Source organism: Poecilia mexicana, unplaced genomic scaffold (genome assembly GCF_051168715.1).
Source record: "Poecilia mexicana isolate PSO_F unplaced genomic scaffold, ASM5116871v1 scaffold_22, whole genome shotgun sequence".
Taxonomy (NCBI): domain Eukaryota; kingdom Metazoa; phylum Chordata; class Actinopteri; order Cyprinodontiformes; family Poeciliidae; genus Poecilia; species Poecilia mexicana.
In genome coordinates, this window is record NW_028263391.1 from 6,277,631 (window position 1) to 6,294,518 (window position 16,888).

The following is a 16,888-nucleotide window of genomic DNA, read 5'->3' on the forward strand; positions in this document are numbered from 1 at the left end:
AAAACATTTTGGCAAACTGGGCAAGGCAGTAGAGTGGAGATTAACCCTCAGTCAACTAACAACAAGCAGAGCAGCGCGGCGCTCCTCTTTGTCTAAAAATATCAGCTTAAAAGTCTGGCAAAGCGTACATGAGCCAACACATCCGACTTAACGCGCTGGGAATAGTGCATAGAATCAGTAAGAGACAGCCGGCACGCCCTGTGAGGAGCAAATACGGTTAAAAAGTTGCTGAATCAGTTTTTGTTTTTTTTTATGGAAGGAAACTACAGTCTTTAAGTCTCTGTTCATTTCCTGAGCGGTTCAGAAAACGCAGGCGTCCAGCTTCACTTCGGATCGGGATCGTCGTGTTTAGATGTTTGGGAGGTGGTAGTTGAACTTGTGCAGGTTGTTGTAGTATTTCTTATTGTCCAGAGCGGGAAAGATGCTGCTGCTGGTCAGCTGTGGCAAATACTGGAAAGAAAAGAATCAGAAGTAATTAACAATTTAAATAAAAAAAAAAATATATATATATATATATATATATGGCGATTTTTATTTACTTCTTATTTTAGCATTTTAAGTGCTCAACCAGTTTCATTTATAACATTAGTAGTTTTGGTTAAAGTGAGGTGAATCAGCTTTTTTTTTTTTTTTGCCAAACAGAAAACTTGACATGCAATAAATAGAAAAATGACTAAAAGTGGCCTTATGGTCAATACTTTAAATTGCTAAAAATCATAATAATAGAATAAAAACTGACTTAAATACAGTATCTTCATTAGGAAAAGATTTACAAAACAATGCTAAACCCAATTTTGGAAATGTTGGTATTGTATAACTGAAGTTTGTGTGTTTTTAGAACAGTGGAATCGCATTTTAGCGGCAAATATTGAAAAATGTAAACCAGTTTTGCGCATCTATATGGGACAAAAAACAGGAATTTTTCATGTCAGGTCATAGATTCACATCAACATTCGTTCCCTCAACTGTTCCTGCTGAAGAAAAAAACACCCCCACAGCATGACACTGCCACCTCCTTGCTCCAGCATGTGTTCAGCATGTCACAAAATGTTAGTTAAAAGTTTAAAGGTTAGAAATGTTTTTGCATGGATTCACTTTTTAACAAATGACTTTGCCAGCTTCTCTGTGAAAAAAAAGTGCAAACTGCAAACTGTTTATACAAAAAAAAAAACAAAAAAAAAAACAAAAAAAAAAACAGACAAAATGTCCAGACAGATTGAACCAGAGCATTTTTCCCCCCATTTCTCACAGTAACTGGTATGAATCTCATCCGTGCTGCTCACCCCGGGGGGCAGGTGTCTCCGAGGCAACCGCGTCCTCTTGTGCTCTCGAGTCGTGCTCTCGCTTTTTCCTCTCATGCAGTCGAAGTAGGGATGCCGCAGGAGCTGCTCACAGGTCAGCCGCTCAGACGGATCCATTCTCAAACAGCTCTGTGGGATTAACAAGCGAAAAAATGACACGCTTGAGGGCGCGGTTTCCAAAACAGAAAGTGACTTTGACTTTTAAGAGCGGCGTTCTTACCTTCATGAGGCTCAGAGTTTGATGCGAGAGATTTGGATACTTTTGCTCCAAGGATTCCTACAAAACATGATGATGGAAGTCAGTGAAATTTAGATCCAATTATTTCTGGGTAAACATTTTAAAAGTTGAAGCAACATGTGATGCAGTGAGAGGTCGAACCCTCACCATCTCTGGAGGCTCTGGGATGGAAACGCCACAGAAGAACTGGTTGCTGCTGAAAACCTGCTGATGTCGAGGGATCAGATCTCCTGCGGGAAGAAAGAAAGTTCTCAGGGCAAATATTATAAGTTGTTCATCCTATTTATGCAAAATCCAAACAAAAAAAAAGAAAACAAGTGTTTTTGCACAAAAAAGGGAGGAGTTTATTGCAGCCGTTGACATTTTTTTGCAATATCCACCAATCAAAATTTGCAATTTAAATGCCCATCAGAAGGAAACTTTGGCTATCAGGAGAAGAAAAGTTCAACCATCCAACTGCTGCCTTTTCAGATTCTCAAATCAAATTACGGTTTTGTAAAAAAAAACATAAAAATTTAAATTAAATAATCAAAACTCTATTTAGAGGGTTGTGAAAGTTCATTTGAAGCCGGGTTCGGGTCGACAGCAGATGGGCCTCACCCAGGGTCTTCCGGATCAGGTACAGTTGGTCCATGTCAGACTTGCCGGGCCACAGAGGAATCCCCGACAGCAGCTCGGCAAACACACAGCCGATGGCCCACACGTCAACCGGGGGGCCGTACTGGGTGTCCCCCACCAGCAGCTCCGGGGCCCGATACCAGCGGGTCGCCACGTAGTCTGTGTAGTAGTCACACGGCCCCGCTGGGAAAACACACACAGAGAGAGAGAGAAATTCAGCTACAATATGTCTTTATATACAATATAAAGAAATGTCTCTCACACACCCTGTACACCTGACAGGTCCGAGAATAAAACGTTAATTTAAACAACAAATCCTCCAATTTCAAAAACGTTGTTTAATGTAGAAAATATAAGCTGAGCTTTATTTCAATTACACACATCAATAAGTCATTGAGCCATTAGGAATGATTTATATTCTTTACTTGTAAATAATCCAAACAAATCGTCTTCATGTAAAAATTACCTTCCTGCTCAAATGAAATGTTAAAACATAACATTAAAAGAAAGTCATTAAAAAAATCTAAGAAATGTTCTCTGAGAAACGTTTTCTGGCATTTAGCAGCTAGAAATCATTTTTGGTGAATCTAACTGACCTAAAGCGAGAAAAGTTTATTTTAATTTACGAGAAAGAAAAAAAACAACAACACATTTCTCTCTCTCTATGAAGTGAATGAAAATATCCGTTTTCAACTGTAAACGACATTTTCCAAATTTATGTTTTCCAACAAAAGTTGCAGATTATTACAAAACTGCAGATAGAAGATGAAGCACTTTCCAAATCTTAACACGCCTACTTGAAATCGAAGCATTTTCAAAGATTTCAAATACGAACCCTGCATGTAAATACTATTTTTGTAAAAAAAAAAAAAAAAAAAGAAAAAAAGAAAAAAAGGAAAAGAAATCCAAGTTAAGAATAAGTGAACGTCACTTCTACCACAGGAAGAAATATCTCGCCTACTTGACTGTCTACTGTCGTCGTTGCAGATCGACATAAAACTTTGTTGAACCACCACTAAGTGGCAGCAACAACAATTTACCAGCTGTGGCTAAAAATAAAATAAAATAAAATAAAAACTCACTGAGAATCCTGGCAAAGCCGAAGTCACAGAGTTTGATGACTTGGTGTTTGGTGATGAGGATGTTCTCCGGCTTCACGTCTCTGTGAATACACTGCAACGACGCAAACAGCAGCGGCATCACTACACGATCTTTAAAAAAAACACAAAACTGCTTCCAGTTGTAATTCTGATTTACAACCTAAAGATACACCGCAGGGAATAAAGGAGCTGGGAGAGAGAAATGTCTGAGGTGCTTTCTGGGCTTTATGGGCCCCCGCCATGACGGGGGCCCACGCAGCGCTCGTTGTGTCTAGGCGATCCGTTTAACTGCTGCTCAGCCAAGGGGAAGGAATCCTGGCTTTAAAAAAAGGAGCCATAAAGCAGAAGAGCAGAGGCGGAGAGGAGAGGACAGAGGAATTTGGAAAAACAAGCCGAGGGAAAAAAAAAAAAGCTTTGACAGGCCGGAGGACGAGCTGAAGAAAACACGGAGCGCTCACTCACGTTCTGCTTGTGGCAGAAGTTGACGGCTTGGAGAGTCTGCCAGGTTATGCTCTTGACCAGGTGCTCCGGGATGCTGTGGAGAATCAACACGGAAACGAACGTCAGATCAGTCTTCTTGACGAGATGTTCACGTTTTCCAGAAAGTGTGCATCCTGAGAGATCTGACTTCTACAGCTGCTAGGAAACTAATTATTAAAATCAAATGGGAACATGTGGTAAATGAAGCCCTGCATGAACCTTTTTACATTTTGTCACGTTACAATCACCAGCCTGAGTGTTTCCAAAAAAATAAAAATAAATGGTAATATAAAGTGAAAAAATGGCAAAAAAAAAAGAAGTCTGAAAAGTGTGGCATACATTTGAATTCAATCTCCTTCAGTCAGTGGTCTGTAGAATCACCTTCGGGTGCAACTTCAGCTGTAGGTTTTTTAGGGTACATCTTTAAGCCTCGCAGAAATTCTTTGCTGGATTCAGCTCTGGACTTTGACTGAGCCATTCTGACACATAAACAGGTTTTCTAACTTCAGGATTGACCTGCATTTAGTGACATCCCTCTTTACTAACTGCAACTGGCTTCTCAATTCCTGGTGAAGAACATGAAATCATTTCAGCACGACTGTGCCACCACCGTGTCTGATCACGGGGACGGTGTGTGTTAGCGTTTTTGTTTTTGGCTCATCTTGTGTTTTGTGGAGCAAGAAAGTCCAATTCAAAATAGAGGAGCGTTGTTGTCATTACGCTGCAAGTGTTGGGAAAATCCAACTCTGCTGGGATGGCTTTCTGTTATTTCCTTTGTGTTTTTCAGAAATATTGTTTAAACAAGAACATCTGCAATTTTATTTCAAAATATGTAGCTTAGTCAAAATACACATTTTCGTTCTTCTGGACAAGCTGTTAAAAATAGACGTGGTAACAATTTATTTGGAGGGGTCTGCATAAGACTGACATAAGACCTGTTATGAACATGAAGGAGTCTTTATGAATGTTTATGACTGTTGTCATGAAGCGTCATTCGGTAAACAATGAGACTTTTAATGCAAATCTTAGTGCATTAAAAGTCTGCGGTCTCCCTCTGTTTTCCCCCCTCCAGTGAACAACGGATCTCCTGTTTCCACAGAGGGCCCTGATGCTCAGCGCCGAGCCTTTGTTGGCTCAGGAGTCGCCATCGATCACCGTTGCCGTGGAAATGGCTAATTCGAGCCTTCGGGTGTGTCGATCAATTATATTCTCCGCCCCCCGCCCCTCCTCTCTCTCTCTCTCCATCTCGTCGTCTCGTGTTTTGTGTAAATGGGTGGCAGCAGAGGGGAGGAAGGAGGCGGCCCGGACGCTCCCTGCTAATAGGAGACGCTAAACGAGCATCGATGTCAGCATGCCGGGGAGGACCGGGCCCGTCTCCGTGGAGACGGGAGCGCCGCTCATCAAAACAGGGCAGGGTGGACGCTGACATATTATTAGTGATAGAAACCACAAAGTTTGCAGATAACTTTGTTTTAGTTTCATTTTTGGTGTCGAGTTGCGACTCGTTGCATTTACATCCAGTTCAGGACTGCATGGCAACGAACACGTGAACTTTGAACTCCTGCAGTTTCCTTTTCTATGCCTTGATCAGGAGTTCAGTCGACTTTCAATGCAACTTTTAGAGCAACTTTGCATTAAAAGTGTCATTATTTAGTTCATTAATACAAAATAAACAAGGATATAAACGGTGACATGTATAAAACTAAAGAGAATAAATATTACTCAAGTACAGTGCAGTAAAACTATTCTTATAAGTACCTTTTCTCCCAAAAAGTTACACAAGTAAATGTAACCAGCAGAAGGCAGACTTCCTAGACCTCTGTGACCTCACAGACCTCTGTGACCTCACAGACCTATGTGACGTCATAAGCATATGTGACGGCACTTGCCTCTGTGACGTGTCTATGTGACATCACGTCTTTATGACATCATGTATATGCGACGTCACGCGCTTTTGTGACGTCACAGACCTATGTGACGTCATAAGCCTATGTGACGTCACATGCCTCTGTGACATCACGTCTTTATGACATCATGTATATGTGACGTCACGCGCTTTTGTGACCTCACAGACCTCTGTGACTTCCAAGTCACAGAGGCCTATGAGGTCACAGAGTCACATGACGCCGGCCCCGCCCCCTAGCGGAAATGGAACTGTCCTCCGACAACCCAGCTGTTACTATGGGAGACGTAACGGACCTCAATGAGTTACCTGAGACATTTTTGTGTCATTTTGCCTTATAAACAAACACTGAGGAAAAGATGGCGGGCAAGAAAATTCTGTAACTAGTCCTACATCAGGTCTGTAAGGTTATTAGCGGGAAATAACGGAGAAATCAACGATAAATCCCGAGAGGGAAAAAAAAAAAAGTCAGATTTGATGTGAGTGTGAACGCTGTGGGATGCACTTTGCACGTACAAAATGGGTGAGTAATGACTTAAATAATACCGGCTTGTGGAAAATCTGCCTTCATGAAGATGTTTAGAAATAAACGGTAGCATGAGACGATGTTTGAATGCCAATGTAGCAGTTAGCGCAGTCTGTTTTCATGCTGCCAGAGCTACCGTTGGAATCTACACGCATAAAATCCAGCATAACTACCTTCACTTATTGATCTGGAAATGATTAGATGTTTAGCATCGCTTTAATTTAACTGAGTTGTGTTTATTTGACGCTTAGCCGTGAGTCGTTAGCACGGCGCTATCAGTAAGTGCGTTATGTCAGAAAATGCGATGTTTATTACCTGTTACCTTCACGGTGTTTACTAACGTGGTAGTTCCCCTCCATCCGTTTCATTCAACTGGACGTGAGGTGGACTGCAATCCACGATCCATTTCCTGCGTTATTCCAGACTCATTTTTGATTTTGGAAATGTAATCAATTGTATTCCGCCCTCTACACTTCCTGGGTAACGGCTGTGAGGATTGCATATTCCCCACTGACAACTGATTATCAGTGATTATCTATTATTTTCCTCAACATCTCTCTGACTGCAGCGTGTTTCCTATGATAGATACTGTCAATAATGTCGTAGTACTTTACTTTGAACGCTGATTGATCAGTTGCTGACAAGTGCCCTGTAATGATTGGGAGATGATTGCTCTAAGTCAGCATGGGGGCGGAGCTGGCCTAAAGTGACCCAATTCCGATTTATTTATTTATTTATTTTTGACGTAATGCAACCTGTATCTGATATTTTCAGGACAGTCTGAACAGCACATGTCGAATTCTTTTGGAATGCGACCCGGGCCATCCGATATGTATCCGATTCAAATCGTTTGCAGTTCAGACTGCAGAACACATGCAGGTCGTATTTATTTGGAAGTGTGAACGGCCATGGCAAAAAAAAAAAAAAAAATCCAACTTGATAAAAAAAAAACATCGGAATTGGGTCACTTCAGGATGCAGCAATAGTCACAAGTCACAGAGGTCACAGGCCTCTGTGACATCACAGTCACAGAGGCCTATAACTTATAGGAGAGGTGGGATCAAGTCAGTGTTTTGCAAGTCTCAAATCTTTATCCTCAAGTCCCGAGTCAAGTCTCAAGTAAAGACGAGTTAAGTCCCACATCTGAAACTTGGAATTTCATGTCTTTTCAAGTCTTTTCTTTTAAACAATGTTACAATTATATGCTAAATGTAAATAATAGACCACATGTTCTTTTTTAAATCTATATTCATCTCGGTAACACTTCAGTTGAAGGGGTGTGCGTAAGACTGACATGACACCGTCATAAACATGACATAACACCTGTCATGAACATAAAGAAGTCTTTATGAATGTTTATGACAGTTTTCATGAAGTGTCATTCGGTAAATAATGACAATGCAAAGTTGCTCTAAAAGTTGCATTGAAAGTCCATTAAAAGTGCCAACTTTGCATGATTTTGTAAATTGATAATTTAATGCAAAGTTGGCACTTTTAATGGACCTTTCAGAGCAACTTTGCATTAAAAGTGTCATTATTTACCGAATGACACTTCATGAAAACTGTCAAACATTCATAAAGACTTCTTTATGTTCATGACAGATGTTATGTCATGTTTATGACGGTGTCATGTCAGTCTTATGCACACCCCTTCAAATAAAGAGTTACCCCATTTGGTAATAAGAATAATTTTAAAACAGAAAAACTACGTTTGTAGACATGCACAGCTGGTGCAGACAAAACCCAAACAACTGGCAGCTGTGATGGGGGGGGTTCTACTGAGGGACGCTGAATTTTTAATAATCCAACAATTCTGTCATTTGCATTTGTGAAACTAAATACTGAAACCCATTTACCACAAATTTGTGGTTCTCTGTGTTGCTTTAGGACATAAAATACAGAGAAGTTTAAGATTGCAGAGAGATAAATGTTAAAAGGGGGACAAACGAACACTTTCCACGGCATGAAATCAGTCAAATGAACAAACCACAGTGAACTCATGAACTTTGATGAGGAGACACACCCACCCGGTCGGGTGGCGGTCCAGCTCGTTGAGGACGGTGTGGTCGCAGTACTCGAACACCAGGTGAAGCTTCCGCTTTCGTCTGAACACTTCGATCAGATTCACCAGGTTGTTGTGCTTCAGTTGCTGAACAGACAGAGCACAGGACACCGACGTTTCAGTCAGGAGAAAACTGGACGCCCCGGCTGACAGCGGCGTCTGCGCTCATCCGACAGCAAACGGGAGTGCATAAACATGCCGTTGCCCCTGACAACCTGCCCTATGTATGAGATCCTGGTGTCCGGGGGACCACCAAAGCCCCCCCACCGACCACCCACCCTCCGCATGACTAATTAAAACGCTGATGAATGCACAAACCTGTCTTTTGTTCGCTGCAAAGCAGACATGATTGTTTTCACGATAGAGTTCAGTTTGTATTGTTGAGGGACTTGGATGATTTTTGACTCCATAAAAATAATATTTATCAGGTAAATTAAAGCTAGATCTGTTGCAATGAGCAATAAATCAATTCATGGCATGATCGATTAAAACAAACTAAATAACTTCCTTTTACACGATTAATCGTTTCTGCTCTCTCTCTAACAAAAACCTCAGTCTGCTGCTTTGGTCTCAACAAGCCTTTATTTTGAAGGACAAGTTTGCTTACAGAGACTTCATAATTCATTTTATGTGTTGTTTTGTTGATTTATTTTGGATATTTAAAAAATATCAGTGAGAAATTAAAGGTTTATTGGCCTTTGAGAATGTGCATTATTACGCCATTACAATTATATTACTCGAAAATCGTCTCAAAACAACAATATTATTTTTTTACCGCAATAATTTCTGGGACAATTTATCATCCAGCGAAATTAGTTAACCTTTTTTATTTATTTATTTTTGTCGTATTCAGGTCGCTTGCGATGCAGACTGTTTTCACCTTGAGCATCCTGATCTCCCTCAGCGCGATCTTTTTGATGATAGGATCGTCCTCAGACTCCACGAACTTCTTGATGGCGACGATCTGCCCGGTGTCCCTGTTTCTGCACTTGAAGACGACGCCGTACGACCCCTCGCCGATCTTCCCCATCTTCTCGTACTTCTCCATCCTCGGCCGAAGTTAGGCAAACACACACGCACACACACACTTTGCATGCAGGGAGGCGGGAGCTCCCTCTGCAGCTGGAAAACAAGAGGGAGAGGTTTGGCACTCGGAGGGAAAACAGAGAGCGAGAGTGAGAGTAACCTGAGAACACCGGCTGCTTTTGTAGCATTAAAGCACAATCACCAAACAGAACTAAGTTTTTTACTTTTATGAACACTTTTGCATCTCTGCATCACACACACACACACACACAGGTTAACATGCAAAACGGAGCTGATTGTACAAAATAAATAAATAATTTTTTTTTTTTTTAGATCCATCACTGAGCAAAAAGCTCGGCTGCCTGTTACCTAACAGCGTGTTAAGGCTTCTCTGTAGAGACCTAAATGCTCAAGATAACCTTTTAAACTCCCGGTGAAAGATAGAGATCCGGAGAACATTATACCGTTTCTCCTAACAGTTGGATTGCATAAGGAAACATTTGCAATGCAAAGTGTGTCGGGTTATTTCCCTTGGGGGTGCAGAGAAAGAAACCAGAGTGAAGCAGCAATCAAAACAATGCACTTCAAATGAGAAAATAGGACGGTTTTAAAAAAGAAAGGAAAAAAAGATGCAAATATCTACTTTTTTTTTCTACATTTGTAAAAAAAAAAAAGAAAAAGCTATTTAATATAGGATGGGAAAGTATAACCACACAGAATATTAGGGAAAAAATGCATTAATTTCTGTGGCAATATCAACAGGAAATGTTTACTCCCCCCCACCCCGCCAAATTAAAGCAACACTTACCGGTTTGCAGATGTTTATTCAGGTTCCTCTGCTTCCCCCCGCAAGCAGCCTGGTGGACGGACAACCGCAGATCAACTATCCCACAGCTGCCACAGGGGGATGTATTTAAGGCCGCAAGTCAGAAATAATTTACTCCTCTTCCAGTCGAGCTTTTCAAAATAAAACACCATCCCCCACGTGTTTCTCTGGAGCGCTGAGCTCGATAAGCAGCAGCAGGTGATGAATGACGGGGCTGGGCTCCCTGAAGCTTTGTTTGTCATAAACCATCTGGGGAATGTTAAAACAATCAACTATATGTTTATTTTGTTTTTAGTGGAAAGCTAATTCAGGAGGTGAATTAGCTTTAAACAGGAGGTGACGCGACAATGCAACATTTTGTATCTGAACCTTGTTAATACGCATTGATTGGAGCTTGGCAATGGTTTGTCAAAAAGAGACAGCCTTTTTTATTTAAAAAAAAAATTACATAGAAAAAATTTTTTTACTCCATACTGATCATTTGATCTTCAAAGACGATAAGAGTGAGAGGTTAACGTGCAACCTCTGACTTACTCGTCCAAAAAAAAGCCCCAAAAAACATTTAATTACATGTTGTAAAAAACCTTAAAAAAGAGAAAAAACATGTATCACTCTCTGAACTACAGTTTGCAAGCCTACAGAGTGTTAAGCTGCTAATTCCAGGTTTAAATTGTTCAGACAGCCACACCGACCTGCCATCATCAATATACGTATAAATACAAATACATTTATATTACCTGAATGACTTCGAGCTTCGCGTTGCGCTCTAGAAAAACTACAAATATCGAGACCAATATGAACGGCTCAATAAACGTAAAAACAATCACGAATGAACGCGTCCGTAAAGTTGCGCAAGTAAACGCCATTATAATCATTAATATTAAGACAAATGTCACAAATCTGTGGATTCATCCGAGTTGTGGAGCCGCAGGAGGATTGATGTGCGCTGCGCTCTGACAGCAAACACAGGGCCGTAACGCAGAATCTGGAGGCTGGGGCACGGAGGGGGGTAAAAGACATTTTAACGAAAAGTAAATAACCTTTGAGCATGCATTGAATATATTTTTCATTAAGGCCACATTTCTGTATTAAAGGTTGGCTGCCATCCAGTGGGAGCATGCTCCTCCTGTCTGTAATATTTTACTTTGTATGCCCTGTATCTTATTTTTCTGTGTTTTTTAAATCCCTTCACTATGGACATTTTATGTCTGGAGTAAAGATGAAGAAAGAAAGAATAAAGTATATTCTATATAGTATATATGTATGTATTTTCACTTTCTTTGAAGACCTAAACTTCATCTTAATGTGAACACTTATTTAAAAAAAAAATACACTGAATGAAAGAGCTAGAAAAGGTCAACTCTGCGTTCCTGCCTGGTTAACAAGCTGGCGCCTCTCCTGCTGCTCGGCTTTTATTCTGAAGGTGCCATCAGCCGACTTCTGGTTCACTCTCACCAGTGACTACTTTTGACACATTTATGGCTCTTCAAGCTAAGTTGCTGTGGCAACAGAGGACTCCACCTACTGAGACAGGGGAATAAAAAGCTTTTCCACACCTGAGATCATCACATTCATGAATATATTTCACTCCAAGTAACAAAAACTCCCAATTAAAGCATATTAATTTAGTGATGGTCGGAGTTTTCATGTTTACTTCTGAGGTGAGGAGTGACATCATCCATCTGGTGACGGACAGGAAAACGCATCACACTGGGACCAATTAGTCAGAGAAGAGACGACCTAGAAAGGGGGAAATGATGTAAACAAATACTTGTTTTCTCTCTTCCCAGAGGAATCTCCAGCGTTTCCACTCCTCCGATCTCCCGTCACAATAAGAAAACCAACAACTGGCTTTACCATGTTAAAAGCTTTTTTTTATTACAAAAAGTACATATTAAACATTTTGCGAAGGGAATGCAGAGATGTTAATAAAACCAAGCACTGTCCCTCAGTTTGTCATTTTGTTTTAAATAAAAAAATGTACAAAAGTGCTTAAATGGTGCAAGTAAAGAGAAGTAAAAGGTCTATAAAAGAAGAGAGTGAATGAAAAAAAACATGTACATTTTATCCAAGTTCTAAAAATGCAGCAGAGCAGGAGATGCAACTACATTACACATCAGATAAAAAGTAACCCACAGCTAATCAGGAACTGATCACTAGGTAGTTAATCCTGATGCAGCGTAAAACTCCAACAGTCCGGAAACCCGACATTCCCAATGAGTGAAGATGAGGTTAATAAATATTGCTTAAATAACCCACAAGGCTCCAGGGTTTCTATAAAAGTGATCCGTTAGCTCCGACTGTAAAATCTCCTCCTGAGCCTCCTGGTGTCTGTCACTAGCTATGATTATGTGTGACAAGTTAAAAAGACAAAATAAAAACGATTTCATCTCCCACTGTTTCTAATACAATCGCAACATGTGTGAATTTTTAAATGGCACTTCCGTCAGTAAAACCTTCAGACAGCTTGTTCACAGTGCTAGAGGAAACTGTCGGGTACGGTAAAGTTCGGTTTACGTCTTTCCAGCTCGGAGAGGTTTTCCCACGATGTTCGCGTTGAGACGTGCGTTGCGGTGAACGTCCCTGCTGGTGTTAAGGCTACGCATGAATCCACACTGAAGAGGCTCCTCTTGCAGTGACCAGCGGTTTAATGTCAACAAAATCTCCCCGGTTGTTCTCCGTTTCCCTTTGAAAAGGTCCAAATCTCCCAAAAACTGTGGAACGTTATTTGCTTTTTTCTAAGATTGACCCGTTGTCCAGTCGGGGGGGGATCAGTAACTGTTCTCGTGACCTGCTAAAATGTAAAGGTTGCTCAGAGCCGACGGGTTGTCGGTCGGCCGGCTCTCCAGAACCACCACCCTGATGGAGACACAGGCAGAGAGAAATGGAGAAGAAAGTGTTAAAGCTAACTATGAACATTTCATCTAAGTGCAGCTACAACGATCAGTGGAACAAAAACCAACCAGTTTAACCAAACAAAACACGCTGATCTGTTCAGCATGCTAAAACTGTTGCAGGCTAATTTTTCTACTCCTATGATTAGCCTGTTTAGCATAGCGCAGCTTAGCAGTGTATGACTATTTTGAGCGCCGTAATGCTAACGCTATTCAACTTAAATTGAAAAATATCGAAACTTTATATGCTACAAATTGCAAAGAATTGAAGAGTTTTTTGTGCAGCAGTCTGAGACTGCTTTTATTTCATTATTATTAAGCATCAAATACATCAACCTACTAGTGGGACTAGCATGGAAATTAGCCACTTGGTTATAATCTCATGTATTTTCATGTAAATGTTCATCAATACATAATGTCCCTCTTTAAAACAGTGAACATGATAAAAGACAAACCTATATTTTAAATGGTGTTATGTTAGTTTTGAAGGTAAGGTAATTTTATTTCTATAGCATTTTCAGCAAAGGAAAAACAAAACAAAGCAAAAGAAGAAAAAAATAGATTTGACAACTATACCTGCATGTCAAAGCTATATATAAGAAATCAATATGAAAATTCTGATCAATGCATCTCTGCTAATATGAACCGCCTTGATTGATCTTAATGTTTGCTAACCTGCAGTAGTTGTAATATAATTTGAGTTAAAACAATTTAGTGACTAGATAAGTTTCATCTCGTTTCCTCTCTTGTCCCTCAAGCTTCCACTCTGCAACAGGAAGGACACAAATGTTGTGTTTCCATCCTCCTGAGACGAGCAGCTGGCGAATCAACTAAGGGAAACACTAGAAACTAATCTGTCCAAAACATCTCAAATCACTAAATATGAAAATTCTCTTAACTTTACAAAATAAACAAACCTACAAACAAGGTGCAAAAATTATAGACAGACGAATCTGACGGCTTTCTTCCACAAAAAAAAAAAAAAAAAAAAGCCTTCTGATAATCGAAGTGCTCTGCCAGCTTGACACTAGACATGTAGGACGTGGCAAGTGTATCACTCTGTCAGTGTACAGACAACAGTCATGCATGTTAAGCAACAGTATGATGTCAGATCAGGATGGGGGTCACTGCGCCGTCAGATACAATCTGTCTCGTGGTGACAGGAGAGCAGCTTACTGCAGCCTATACTGTCCGTTCCATTAGATGAAATTACAGAGCCGTGGAGACACAGAAACCAGGCTGGCAGTGCCCATGCGTCGGTGAATAAAACATGGGGGGGTTGGGCAGCGGACGGAAGACTTGCTCTGGTGCCACGGGCTTCGTTAGGCACCAGCCGCAACCCCACGCCACTCCTTAGAGATCCACCTTCACCCAGTGCGATGGGGTGGAAACTAAATCATCTTGCTTAACTTCTAAGGTTCAGAACGTCTTTCACAAAAGTGACTTTGTTGCACAGTAATACTGAAAGCCCATTTTCTCCCTCGACCCCGACTGTCGAATATGAAGCAATGATTTGCAGACTGATGAGGTCAGCAGTTGATTATTCAACTCGTTTACTTATTAAGCTGGGAACAGCTACTGCCTGATAACATCTGAGGATTAAGGTCACTGTTCCTGAAGCTTCGTCTGGAGCAGATAAGATATTTTGATATCAAGACAAAAAGGTCAACAGACCGTCAAACCTCGACTGCGCTTAAATACAATCGCCAAGCTACTCCGTTTGGTCAGCAGAACTGGTTTCGTCTTTACTCTGCCATCTTCCCCGCTAAGAGTAAAGTTGTTGTTTTATTTTGGTTTTGTGATTGTGAGCCGTGTAAAACCGAGGAACTATCGAGGCAACAGGCCTGGTGCAGACGTGTGTAAATCATCTCAGAAAAAACTCAAATGTCAGGAAAATAGGGGGAAAAAAAAGCCAAATCTTTGTAGAGAAAGGCAATGAATATGAAGAGAGAGGCTAAATCACAAATCACAGAAGATAAACGGGAACTTTTTCTAGGTAGTGGAAACCAAAGAGACACAAGGGAAAGTTGGAGACTGGAGATGCTGAGTTGATGGAAATACTGAAACAAACAAAGTCTACCAAACAGTGAAAAAGGAGAAAAAAGGGAAAATTATCTTAAAACAATTCGCTAAAAATGTATCTTGACCATGTCAGGTAGATTTGTCCTAATCGGTTTTGTTTATTTGAATGTTAAACTACGTTCATGCACAGCAGCGTCAGCTGTAAATAATTGCGCTAACCTGTCGGATCCCAGGAGGCGGAAGACTCTGCTCGGATCAGAAATCTCCTGAGTCACCTGGAAATTAAACAAGACGGGATTTTTAATTGACAGTCTGACACACTGAAATAGAAACAGAAGTGGTATAAGTATATTAAAAAATAACCTTTAACTTCAAAGAGGCAAAGCTTTTGCATAGATGAGATAAAGTGTACTTAATGTGTAAATAAAAACACGTCTCTCCAAAATGCTCTGACTGAATTGGCAAAAGTTTATAGCAGGGTTTCTTCTAAATAGTCTTTTTAAGGCTATTTAAGACCATCACAAATGAAATTTAAGACCTGCACGCACCACAACAGAAAACCTCATTTTATAGAGTAGTATTTGCCAATCTTTTTCCCCACATAACGCACACATTGGTGAAGACCAACGTCTTCCAGACAATGCCAATAAATTTACACTTTTACACATGGACGCAAAAAAGCTAGCTAGGTAAGGCTAAATTAGCAGCTAGCTAGCAGTAGTCTCAACCGTCTCATGTTACAAAACGTGAATTGAGGCTCAAATGTTTGACAGAAAAGTCCCACAAGATTAAATGGTTCTGCGATCTGTGATTAACGTATTTAAGGTCAACTTCCATTTAAAAAAATAAAAATAATGTAAGGTCTTAATTTTAGATTAATTGATTTAAGACTTAAGGATGCGTGGACACCCGGTATTAGAAAATGTCTAATAGGATGAGAAAAATATATTTCCTCAATCTGCCGAAACGTAAAAATGTGTAATGCCCCCTTAAAGCCATCATAAAATATAAATAGAGATGAGTAATTTAGCATAAAATAAGTGTTGGTTTTAGTTTGGTTATTGATAATTTTTCCACATTTTCATTTCCTACTTCACACCAAACCAACCTGGAGTGTTCGCTTCTTGACAGAGAAACGTTTCCTCCTGTCACTGTATGTTGAAGCTGAGTCTGTACTCAACAAGTGGATCAGACGCCACATGTTTAAGGAGAGTTGGTCTTTTTTTTTTAACCATTTGTTTACCAAGAATGGGTGCCACCAATTGCAGAGTGCAGAGTAAAAAACACAAGAAGCCTTTCAAAAGTCTCAGTTGCTGACATGTCATGAATACTTGTTGACAAATGTGAGATAGTGGATGGGCGACACCTGCGAGGTGTAAACCCTTGGCCCGCGGAGAGACCTGATCTGTTTAAGTCTCAAACGACTACAAGGTCTTGGGTGTTCAGAGGAGCATCCACCCGAGACCAGCATGGGTCGCCAGGCCTCAACCCCCCCCCACCCCGCTGCCCTCCTTTAATGTCTTATGAGAAGAATCATAACGAGACAAAGGCTGAATTATTTAGTGCCGCTCCCTGTTGTGTGACAGGTTGTGTTTATGAGCGAACATGAATTTTACATGGCTGCTGACGTTTTTAAAATCCTTGCTATGGGAGAACCGTAGAGTTGGGCCGGGCGGACACTTAGAAAAGACCTTTTAGTTTCAGCTTACTGCTCCAGGGCCAGCTCCGACGCAGGCGGCGTTCCTGCGGGTGGCCCCTGCCGCCGGATCCGCTTTCATCAAAACGACGCTTCACCTCCCTGTGATCTCTTGAACTTTTGTGCGGTTTTGCTTGACTCGTGATCGGGTTCACAACGAAGCCCTCCGTGAAAAGGAGAGCAAATTCATTACTTC

At 40.8% G+C, this 16,888-nt stretch overlaps 2 protein-coding genes across 3 annotated transcripts in view; both read right to left on the minus strand.

Moving 5' to 3' along the window:
- Window positions 1-237: 237 nt before the first annotated feature.
- Window positions 238-11,029, minus strand: cdkl1 (cyclin dependent kinase like 1 (CDC2 related kinase)). The gene is made up of 10 exons (XM_088002346.1): window positions 10,063-11,029; window positions 9,109-9,350; window positions 8,194-8,315; window positions 3,720-3,792; window positions 3,240-3,330; window positions 2,140-2,340; window positions 1,687-1,769; window positions 1,522-1,578; window positions 1,284-1,430; window positions 238-450 (listed from the first exon to the last, which is right to left on the minus strand). Exons 2-10 carry the CDS (start codon window positions 9,274-9,276, stop codon window positions 349-351), a joined length of 1,044 nt encoding a protein of 347 aa, XP_087858472.1. The 5' UTR covers window positions 9,277-9,350; window positions 10,063-11,029; the 3' UTR covers window positions 238-348.
- A 903-nt stretch (window positions 11,030-11,932) lies between these two features.
- The window catches only part of map4k5 (mitogen-activated protein kinase kinase kinase kinase 5), a 36,201-nt gene continuing 31,245 nt past the window's right edge, over window positions 11,933-16,888 (minus strand). For both annotated transcript variants that reach the window (XM_088002344.1, XM_014994192.2), the window contains 2 exons: window positions 15,216-15,271; window positions 11,933-12,939 (listed from right to left, as the gene is read on the minus strand). In XM_088002344.1, coding sequence (XP_087858470.1) covers window positions 12,852-12,939; window positions 15,216-15,271 — 144 coding nt within the window. In that variant the 3' untranslated portion in view covers window positions 11,933-12,851. The remainder of the gene's footprint in view (window positions 12,940-15,215; window positions 15,272-16,888) is intronic.

Excerpts from the sequence above, each read along its gene's own strand:
- cdkl1 (XM_088002346.1), bottom strand. The coding sequence starts at position 9,276 with ATGGAGAAGTACGAGAAGATGGGGAAGATCGGCGAGGGGTCGTACGGC. Across the intron at positions 3,793-8,193 it reads CTGGACCGCCACCCGACCGG|CATCCCGGAGCACCTGGTCA; the intron begins GTGGGTGTGTCT and ends GATTCTCCACAG. Across the intron at positions 1,770-2,139 it reads CCTGATCCGGAAGACCCTGG|GAGATCTGATCCCTCGACAT; the intron begins GTGAGGCCCATC and ends TTCTTCCCGCAG.